At 46.8% G+C, this 11,105-nt stretch overlaps 1 protein-coding gene across 4 annotated transcripts; it reads left to right on the forward strand.

Moving 5' to 3' along the window:
- The first annotated feature begins 1,916 nt into the window (after positions 1-1,916).
- LOC110489645 lies at positions 1,917-8,735 on the forward strand. Of its 4 annotated transcripts, none has more exons than XM_036943804.1 (8): positions 1,917-2,073; positions 2,568-2,654; positions 3,955-3,999; positions 4,079-4,224; positions 4,768-4,994; positions 5,071-5,242; positions 6,922-7,170; positions 7,245-8,735. In XM_036943804.1, the coding sequence occupies exons 2-8, from the start codon at positions 2,582-2,584 to the stop codon at positions 8,277-8,279; spliced, it is 1,947 nt and encodes a 648-aa protein (XP_036799699.1). In that variant the 5' UTR covers positions 1,917-2,073; positions 2,568-2,581; the 3' UTR covers positions 8,280-8,735. The 4 variants fall into 4 exon arrangements, with proteins under 4 accessions (XP_036799699.1, XP_036799701.1, XP_036799702.1 ...); XM_036943806.1 differs by having other exon boundaries at positions 4,082-4,224; XM_036943807.1 differs by having other exon boundaries at positions 1,925-2,073; positions 2,573-2,654; positions 4,082-4,224.
- Positions 8,736-11,105: the final 2,370 nt, after the last annotated feature.

Here is an 11,105-nt window from a genome sequence, read left to right on the forward strand (position 1 = left end):
TATTCCATCGATGATCAAAGTCAAAGCCATCAGATTTAAACTGTAGACAAAAGGTCATTTCATAGGTCATATTCCATCGATGATCAAAGTCAAAGCCATCAGATTTAAACTGTAGACAAAAGGTCATTTCATAGGTCATATTCCATCGATGATCAAAGTCAAAGCCATCAGATTTAAACTGTAGACTAAAGGTCATTTCATAGGTCATATTCCATCGATGATCAAAGTCAAAGCCATCAGATTTAAACTGTAGACAAAAGGTCATTTCATAGGTCATATTCCATCGATGATCAAAGTCAAAGCCATCAGATTTAAACTGTAGACAAAAGGTCATTTCATAGGTCATATTCCATCGATGATCAAAGTCAAAGCCATCAGATTTAAACTGTAGACAAAAGGTAGACTAGTAGCAGCTTTCTAAGTCTTGACGTGGAGTAGTGGTCAAAACACGAAGTTACTGCCATACCTGAGGCCTAGTAGACCCAAACCTACAAAAACCTAAGTAGCTCAAGGGAAGGGGAACATGGGAAAAGGCTCCATAATGCTTTTAAATACCCATGATAACCATGATATAAAAACCAAAAACAGGAGTTCATCAACCATACTCCATAATTCATTATGAAATATTTATACTTACATTCAATAATACTATTATTATAAATGGCGCAAAACCATGAACATAGCACAAATAAAGAAAATGGGAATTTAGGTCCAACAGGTGGCAAAATATTTTTTACATTTTGCAATGCACCAGGGCTGTTTTCATTACTGCACACTGTAACAAAATGTCTCGCAGCAGAAAATGATTTCTTATTGGACAAGTTCAGGTCGTCACTCCCCATTTCAGCCTGTTAGCTTCAGTTTTGTTCCTAATGAATACGACCCTGATGTAAGGACCTTTTATATGGGACACCGTTATTATACCTATATTGACCACTACTAAGAAAGGCGCTGAACACAGAGATTTTGTATCTGTAAATGTTTTTTCTATGGGGTTCGGATAAATTGACGGATAACAGAGAGGAGAGCTATCTGTGATATTTCTGCAACTTTTTCCATCGTTTTACGTACATAAAAAGTTGAAATGTGATTTTTTGGGGGACGAACAGCATGGATACAAAACAAAAAGGACAAATGCATAAATGACATCCATCACTACGTGGCTGCGATTTAGTTGGAGTGACTTGTGAGTCCCAAACCGTCAACCGTTTGGGTTTGGGTGCTACTGCATTATACAGGGACAACACCGATCGAGAGCCACTGTAAGCAAGTAGGACCTGTGTGTGTAAATGTGTATGTGTGTGTGTAAACCCTTTGTAACAGGGCAGATGTGTCTGAACAGTAGAACTAAGGAGGAAACTGTAGATTATGATAATTCCTGATGGTTAGACCAGCTGTCAGCGTGCCAACAGGGCTGTCTAACAGTGGCTAACAGGCAGGGGTTTGGGCCTCCCTCCTACAAAATGGGGTTCTGGGAAGTGCTTATGTGGCACCTTTGTCCTCCTTCCCCCTTCATTATTTCCTCTGTTTTTACATGTTGCTCTCTCTCTCTTTTTCTCTGTCTCTGTCTCTCTCTTTTTCTGTCTCTCTCTCTCTTTTTCTCTCTCTCTCTCTCTCTTTATGTCTGTCTGTCTGTCTCTCTCTCTCTCTCTCTCTTTCTCTGTCTCTCTCTTTCTTTTTCTCTGTCTCTCTCTCTCTCTCTCTCTCTCTCTCTGTCTGTCTGTCTGTCTGTCTGTCTCTCTCTCTGTCTCTCTCTCTCTGTCTATCGCTCTGTAATTACGTAGTCTGATTGGTCAGGTGGCTGAGCTGACAGCAGCCAATAGCAGCTCTGGTAGCAGTGCCCCCCCCCCCCCCCCCCCCCCGGCAAGGTGTGTGTGTGTGTTAATGATTAGGGGTCCGTTTAAAACCAGATGGAACCATTTGTGGGGGCACAGTCTGTCAGTAGGGCCAGAGGGACAGGGTGCACCAGGAGACTCACACACACTTGAACATCCAACCGAACCGGGCCAGGCGGCTTCGTCTGATACAGCCTCTCCTCAAGATCCAACAGAAAATCAACTACACACAATACAGGTAAGACAACCGGTTCAAGGTTTCGGTTGTTTGTTAACACCTTAAATATCACATATTGATCCAAACTGACCTGATGTCTGTCAGGTTGGTGAGTCAATCTCTTCAGTATGAGATTAGATTGGTCTGATCAACAGAGAGATGGGGACCAGAGAGACTCTAGGTCAGGATTAAGTTCAGTTCAAGGTTAGGTTTAAGTCCAGTTTAAGGTCAAAGTTAGAAAGTTGAAGTGCTCTGCCTCTGAAACACCTCTAGCCTGTGTAGGAGAGTCAACCAGCAGAGCAGCCTAAACCCCCGGATGAGACTCAGGCTTGCAGACAGAACACCCTTTGAGGCTGCAGTTTAGACGGGTGGAATCAGACCCACTGGTGGCTATAGCCTGGAGACAATGTTTTTTTTTTTCTTGTGTCAAGCAAGACATCTAAAGATTGATTTAGTCCGACCAGGACAGTAAGTTGTTTTTACAGTGGTAGGTATTTAACTGAAATTGTCCATAGGAGAGGTGGAGGCCATGGCTGGTGGGAGGAGAGCATCGTTCTCTGGTGTGCTCACTGTTGCTCTGCTAGCCACCATACTGCTGCCTGGTGAGTCACATGCATGTACGCTCAATCAAACATAGTTAAGGTCAGGATGGATGAAGGACTTTCTGATGGATGGGGTTTCTGATGGATGGGGTCCTGTGTGGCTCAGTTGGCAGAGCATGGTGCTTGCAATGCCAGGGTTGTGGGTTCAGTTCCCACTGGGGACCACTACGGGGAATATGTATGAACTTACTGTAAGTCACTCTGGAAAAGAGTGTCTGCTACATGACCTAAATGTTAAAATTGATTGTCGACCTCACCTATCCTCAAGCCCTAGTTGAATCAGGTCTGGGATACAACAACAATGTGCATTGTCCACTCAGAGACCAGTGTCTGATAATGACCTGTTATTATAACATGAAGTCATTTATGTAACTGCCTCCAGCCCAGGTGTTTCTGGTCATGTGATGACATGACTGACAGTTCCCCTCAGGGGCGCTCTATACGGAATCTGTCTCTCAAATAGACCCATAATTCTAACCTTAACTAACCATCATGTATTTACAAGGAGGGAGAAGAGGAGAGGAGAGGGAGGGAAGTTGGGTGCGTTCTTTCAGCGTTACAACTCTTGTAAAAGCTTATTACCTGTCAGCATCAGAGTCCCGCTCTCTCCTGCACCCCTCCCCTCCCCCATCCTGTAAAGACGGTTGTTTCCAGATGTTCCAGTCTTTTACTGGCTCCTTAAATATAATACAGCGGACACACAGCAACATTTACCCACACAGACCTCCATCCATCCATCTCTCTCCATCCATCCCTCCATCCATCCATCCCTCCATCCATCCATCCATCCATCTCTCTCCCTCTCTTCCCCCTTCTCTCTCTACCTCCATCCCTCTGAAAACTGTTAACACCTCTTCCCTGTGGAGATGAAAGAGCATGCATGCAGAGCTGTGTACTGTTTCCCACACACACACACACACACACACACACACACACACACACACACACACACACACACACACACACACACACACACACACACACACACACACACACACACACACACACACACACACACACACACACACACACACACACACACACACACACACACACACACACACACACACAGGTAGCTGGCCCGGTAGGGGTCCACTGTTACAGGCTCACCTATAAAATCTACAAAGAGCCGTAGTCACCGACCCTCCAGGCCCTGCCAGTTACCCTTGCCCTGTAAACCTGTGTGTGTGTTTAATCACACACATCTCCACACAGTGTGCTATTAGTGTACGCAAGCGTTTTTGCTGTCTGCAGCTGACGTTGGCAACATCTGGCTCTGACAGTGTGTGTGTTTTCCCAGAATTCCTGTCGGCAGGGCCGGTGGTTCAGATGCTCAAAGGAGATGGTAAATATGGGACTACCTAACAAACACACTTAACACACTTTACATACACAACAATGTTTGATGCTTGATGTGTCTCCAGTAGGGGATGCCACTGAGGAGACAGCGGTTGCCATGGCGTCACCAAGGAGGCTTGTCCGTAACCGTAGAAACATCAGCTGGTACAAGCAACACTCAGACTTCTGGAGCTGGTACAAATACTTCACGGACAATGGAAACACGGAGGCAGTGAGTAGACTCTGAGGAGTTTGGGGGGTTATCTATGTTGGCCTCATACCTCTAACCTCGTATACCTCTAACCTTATTCTCATATACCTCTAACCTCATATACCTGGTCCCAAGAGACCACCACTAACTAACCACCCACCATCAGAGTTGATTATCGTCTGCTTAGAGAATAAAAGGGATATTGTGTTTGAGAATGACATGGGAACCTGGGGGAACTCCGCAGGTATCTCTCTCCATATTCTTGCTTATTTCCTAGCTTTTGCTTTCATCTTTACGAACCTCGTATATACCTAGTCCTTTTCTTTAATACCTCTAACCTCATAAACCTCTAACCTCATATACCTCTAACCTCATATACCTCTAACCTCATATACCTCTAACCTCATATACCTCTAACCTCATATACATCTAACCTCATATACCGCTAACCTAATATACCTCTAACCTCATACCTCTATTCTCATATACCTCTAACCTCGTATACCTCTAACCTCATACCTATATTCTCATATACCTCTAACCTCATATTTTCTCTATCCCCAGGTCCAGGAGCTGGACAAGGTCTACCTGGCCTACCTCCAGAATAAGAACCGAGCTGAGGGCCGTCGCTCCTACAAGGCCTACCTGGGTCACCTAGGAGACATCTACAAGGCCTGCGCCAACTCAGAGGACCCAAACTGTGTGGCCTCTGCAACCAACCGGCCCAAACCTGAACCCAAGACCCCTCCCAAGCCCGTCCCCGCCCCTGTCAAGGCCTGTGACCCCTACAGGTCAGTCATGTTCATTTATGTCTGTGGTATATCATTTTATGCTCATTAATTGATTCTAATCTAATCTCCTGTGTAGGGACCCGTATTGTCTCTATGCCGCTCTGGCACGAGCCAAGAGCCAGCCCCCACCTTCCCCCGCCCCGGTCAAGGCCCCAGCCCCCCTGTATGCACGCTCCCCTGTGGCCATTAAAGACCCTCACTCTGGGTACTACTACTACTCCCCTGCCGTGCAGTCCTTCCTCTCCAAGGTACAGTATTACTGCTACTACTGTACTGCTACTACAGTATTACTACACTACTACTGCTACTACTGTACTGCTACTACAGTATTACTACACTACTACTGCTACTACTGTTCTGCTACTACAGTATTACTACACTATTACTGCTACTACTGTACTGCTACTACAGTATTACTACACTACTACTGCTACTACTGTACTGCTACTACAGTATTACTACACTATTACTGCTACTACTGTACTGCTACTACATTATTACTACACTATTACTGCTACTACTGTACTGCTACTACAGTATTACTACACTAGTACTGCTACTACTGTACTGCTACTACTGTACTGCTACTACAGTATTACTACACTACTACTGCTACTACTGTACTGCTACTACAGTATTACTACACTACTACTGCTACTACTGTACTGCTACTACAGTATTACTACACTACTACTGCTACTACTGTACTGCTACTACTGTACTGCTACTACAGTATTACTACACTACTACTGTACTGCTACTACAGTATTACTACACTACTACTGCTACTACTGTACTGCTACTACAGTATTACTACACTAGTACTGCAACTACTGTACTGCTACTACTGTACTGCTACTACAGTATTACTATACTATTACTGCTACTACTGTACTTCTACTACTGTACTGCTACTACTGTACTTCTACTACTGTACTGCTACTACAGCGTTACTACACTATTACTGCTACCCCTGTACTGCTACTACAGTATTACTACACTATTACTGCTACTACTGTACTGCTACTACAGTATTACTACACTACTACTGCTACTACTGTACTGCTACTACTGTACTGCTACTACAGTATTACTACACTATTACTGCTACTACTGTACTGCTACTACTATACTGCTACTACTGTACTGCTACTACAGTATTACTACTACAGTATTACTACACTATTACTGCTACTACTATACTGCTACTACTGTACTGCTACTACAGTATTACTACACTATTACTGCTACTACTGTACTGCTACTACAGTATTACTACACTATTACTGCTACTACTGTACTGCTACTACAGTAGTTGGCTGGCCCTCTCTAGTCACTCGTAGGCTCAGTCACTGGTATACTTTTATTTACAAAGCCATTTGGGGTTTACTACCTTTTGATTTGGGCATTTTTATTGTTCAGAAACGTGGTGGGTACTCTCTTCGTTCGCTGGACTTTATCCTGCTAACTGTTCCAAATGTCCGAACTGAATTTGGTAAAAGGGCTTTTATGTACTCTGCGCCATCGTCTTGGAACACCTTACAAAATACTTTAAAACTGGAAGAACTTGTCCCGATTGGTGTTTTTAAATCACTGATGAAGGATTTTGAGGCTGATTCCCTGACCTGTCAATGTTTTTAATTTGCTGTTTCTGATTTTGTTATACTCTTGTGAATTCAATGGTTTTTACTAGATTACTTGTAGTTTTTCATGTTGTCTGTCTGTAATTTTTGTAATGATATGGTGCTGCCTATCTTGGCCAGGATGCTCTTGAAAAATAGATTTTAAATCTCAATGAGCCCTTCCTGGTTAAATAAAGGTTAAATATATATATATATTTTTTTTAAAACAGTATTACTACACTATTACTACTACTACTGTACTGCTGTAAATTAACGTAGTCATGATTGTTTTTATTCCCATCCAGGAGCAGAAGTCGGAGCTGCTGCGTATCTGTTCAGCGGAGGACGTGGAGTGTCTTCAGTTCCACCTGAGAGCTGCTTTCGGCCACAAACCCTCCGCTGGGCCCCTGCCCTCCTACGCCCACCTGGGCTGTGACCCGAAAGACCCCGCTTGTAAACCCCAGCTGGTCCAGAAAGGCCCCTCCGGCCTCTTCCTCCGTTACCCCAACTGTGACCCCAGAGACCCTCGCTGCGCCTACGCTGCATCACTACAGGTAAGATCATCATTATTATTATTTTAGCTATTATCATTTTATTATTATGATCATGACTGTCCTTCCGTCCCCAGGCACCCCGTGCCCCCGCCCCCTACGCCCCGGCGGGTCCTGGTTCCTGCAACCCTCTGTTTGAGGACGGCTGTAACCCTCTCACCGCCACAAAGTTTGCCACGGCACCGGAGAAGTTCAAGGAGGAACACAAAGACGATCCTGCCGCAATGAGCGCCGCGGCCCCAGCCCCTGAGCAAAGCAGTGACCCATTCACTATGTACAGGGATGCTTATGCTAATGCTAACCGCCAAGCCAATGCTCCCAGCGCTCCAGCTAGCGACCCATATGCCATGTACCGCCAAGTTATTGCTAACGCTCAAGCTAACGACCCAAACGGCATGTACAAACAAGCTAATGCTAACGCTAATACTAACGACCCCTTTGCAATGTTTCGTGAAGCCGCAACCTCCATGCACAGACGTACCCACCCCTCCCCCCAGGGGCAGGCCCCTGTTCCACCTCCCCGCTATGAGGAAGCCCCCCAGGAGGATCGCCACCCGTTGGGCCCCCGAGGAAAGACCAAGGACGGCTACGAATGCTACATTGGCTATGACCAGGAGTGCTACCCAATAACCCGCACAGAGCCGCGTTCCGGTGCCCACCGTAACACCGCCTACCCCGCTGAGCCCTACGAGCCACATCTCAACGCTGATGGATCACGGAACGGAGTCCTGGAGCCTTCCGACCCCGACTGTGACCCAGAGTATGACACCAACTGCCGCCTGCGCCGTTACCAAACCCAGGAGGAGCTGCTGCCATACGCCAACGCCCAGGCTGAACACCATGGGGGGCCAAAGGCAGAGCCCAGCCAGGACCACAGTTACAACCAGGGAGAGCCAGAGAGAGACAGCGAGGCAGAGTCAGAGCCATACCAGAGTGGCCAGGAGGAGACCTACGGGACTTATCCCCCTCCCTCGCAGGGGCTGTCGTATGGGTCCTACCCCTCACCCCAGCGGGGAATGCCCAGCTTCCAAGACATGCTGAGAGGATACGGAGACCAGTACCCTGAACAGGACGACCACAGAGCATACGCTGCTGACTACAGCAAAAAATAAGTAAACACACACACACTGCATACACAAAGACACACTACATATACCATAAAGACTACAACAATAAAAATGAACACCAGCTAAAATGGGAGCAGATGACGTGGGACACTATTTAATACAAAATAATAATAAAAGACTGATTGAAGTCTGACACACACATGTCATGTACGCACGCGCGAACAGGCACGCACACACGCAGTAAAGTGCTCTTAGCAGTAGGAGTTTCTCTCCACTAGATGTTTTTAGATGTTTTATCTGGCAGTTTGTTAGCTTTTATTGATTGATTGACAATAATTGACAATTGATTGAGCCCCTCCTTATTTAATAAATTCTCGCAGCTCCGCTTCGCTTCTGTAGCTACAAACCTCACATGCTTTTTGTGTTTGTTTTGTTCATGATGTATTATGTAAAGTTTTTTTCCCCCTATGAATGTTTTAAATAAAAGCTTTGAAAAACGTGTATTTTACTCTTTATGTCCATGTTCCTGACCCCTATTGGCCATCAATGGTAATATTATTTACTGATCCCTATAGGTCACCAGTGGTAATATTATCTACTGACCCCTATAGGTCACCAGTGGTAATATTATCTACTGACCCCTATAGGTCACCAGTGGTAATATTATCTACTGACCCCTATAGGTCACCAGTGGTAATATTATCTACTGACCCCTATAGGTCACCAGTGGTAATATTATCTACTGACCCCTATAGGTCACCAGTGGTAATATTATCTACTGACCCCTATAGGTCACCAGTGGTAATATTCTCTACTGACCCCTATAGGTCACCAGTGGTAATATTATCTACTGACCCCTATAGGTCACCAGTGGTAATATTCTCTACTGACCCCTATAGGTCACCAGTGGTAATATTATCTACTGACCCCTATAGGTCACCAGTGGTAATATTATCTACTGACCACTGCAGGGTAGCCTAGTGGTTAGAGCGTTGGACTAGTAACCGGAAGGTTGCAAGTTCAAACCCCCGCACTGACAAGGTATAAATCTGTCGCTCTGCCCCTGAACAGGCAGTTAACCCACTGTTCCTAGGCCGTCATTGAAAATAAGAATTTGTTCTTAACTGACTTGCCTAGTTAAATAAAGGTAAAACATTATTATATTTTTTTTTAAATAGGCCAACAGTGGTAATATTATCTACTGACCCCTATACACTTATAAAACATTACGGTACTTCATATACCTAAATTGATGTTGACTCCTTTAAAATACACCTGGAGTTAGCGAGTGCACACGTTGGGGAGAAGGGTACAGAGCAAATTAACAGAGAGAGAAGGGGAAGAAATTGAAATACCTTTTGAAAATCTCTCCTCCCCCAACACTCCCACCTCTCCCTCAACCTACAGAAAGCTAAGAAAAAAACACTGTTTGAAACATCAACTCAACTTTATCAATCCAAGAGGACTCAGACACAGTAACAACAGCTGTGAGACCAGAGGGAAAACACTCACACAGCTCTGTGTGTGTTTGTGCGGCAGATTGATCTTTATCATTACAGAACTAGACTGAGATGATAATAAACACACGCTGGCCCTCTGGGCTGGAGTCCAGCTGACAGACAGAAGAAATAAGAGGGAGAGTGTGAGGATGGGGAGGGAGGGAGAGAGTGTGAGGATGGGGAGGGAGGGAGAGTGTGAGGATGGGGAGGGAGGGAGAGTGTGAAGATGGGGAGGGAGGGAGAGAGTGAGGATGGGGAGGGAGGGAGAGAGTGTGAAGATGGGGAGGGAGAGAGTGTGAGGATGGGGAGGGAGGGAGAGAGTGAGGATGGGGAGGGAGGGAGAGAGTGTGAAGATGGGGAGGGAGGGAGAGAGTGTGAGGATGGGGAGGGAGGGAGAGAGTGAGTATGGGGAGGGAGAGAGAGTGTGAGGATGGGGAGGGAGGGAGAGTGTGAAGATGGGGAGGGAGGGAGAGAGTGAGGATGGGGAGGGAGGGAGAGAGTGTGAAGATGGGGAGGGAGAGAGTGTGAGGATGGGGAGGGAGGGAGAGAGTGTGAAGATGGGGAGGGAGAGTGTGAAGATGAGGAGGGAGGGAGAGAGTGTGAAGATGGGGAGGGAGGGAGAGAGTGTGAGGATGGGGAGGGAGGGAGAGAGTGTGAGGATGGGGATGGGGAGGGAGGGAGAGAGTATGAAGATGGGGAGGGAGGGAGAGAGTGTGAGGATGGGGAGGGAGGGAGAGTGTGAGGATGGGGAGGGAGGGAGAGAGTGTGAGGATGGGGAGGGAGGGAGAGAGTGTGAGGATGGGGAGGGAGAGAGAGAGTGTGAGGATGGGGAGGGAGAGAGAGAGTGTGAGGATGGGGAGGGAGGGAGAGAGTGTGAGGATGGGGAGGGAGGGAGAGTGTGAGGATGGGGAGGGAGGGAGAGTGCGAGGATGGGGAGGGAGAGAGAGTGTGAGGATGGGGAGGGAGAGAGAGTATGAAGATGGGGAGGGAGGGAGAGAGAGAGTGAGGATTGGGAGGGAGAGAGTGTGAAGATGGGGAGGGAGGGAGAGAGTGTGAGGATGGGGAGGGAGGGAGGGAGAGAGTGTGAAGATGGGGAGGGAGGGAGAGAGTGTGAGGATGGGGAGAGAGGGAGAGAGTGTGAGGATGGGGAGGGAGGGAGAGAGTATGAAGATGGGGAGGGAGGGAGAGAGTGAGGATTGGGAGGGAGAGAGTGTGAGGATGGGGAGGGAGGGAGAGAGAGTGAGGATGGGGAGGGAGGGAGAGAGTGTGAGGATGGGGAGGGAGGGAGGGAGAGAGTATGAAGATGGGGAGGGAGGGAGAGAGTGAGGATTGGGAGGGAGAGAGTGTGAGGATGGGGAGGGAGGGAGAGAGA

Source organism: Oncorhynchus mykiss, chromosome 15, assembly GCF_013265735.2.
Source record: "Oncorhynchus mykiss isolate Arlee chromosome 15, USDA_OmykA_1.1, whole genome shotgun sequence".
Classification (NCBI taxonomy): domain Eukaryota; kingdom Metazoa; phylum Chordata; class Actinopteri; order Salmoniformes; family Salmonidae; genus Oncorhynchus; species Oncorhynchus mykiss.

What these genes read in the sequence shown, in the direction of transcription:
- LOC110489645 (XM_036943804.1), top strand. Translation starts at nt 2,582, where the DNA reads ATGGCTGGTGGGAGGAGAGCATCGTTCTCTGGTGTGCTCACTGTTGCT. An exon ending in AGCCACCATACTGCTGCCTG is followed by an intron (nt 2,655 to 3,954) that starts GTGAGTCACATG and finishes GTGTTTTCCCAG; the next exon opens with AATTCCTGTCGGCAGGGCCG. An exon ending in ACAATGGAAACACGGAGGCA is followed by an intron (nt 4,225 to 4,767) that starts GTGAGTAGACTC and finishes CTCTATCCCCAG; the next exon opens with GTCCAGGAGCTGGACAAGGT.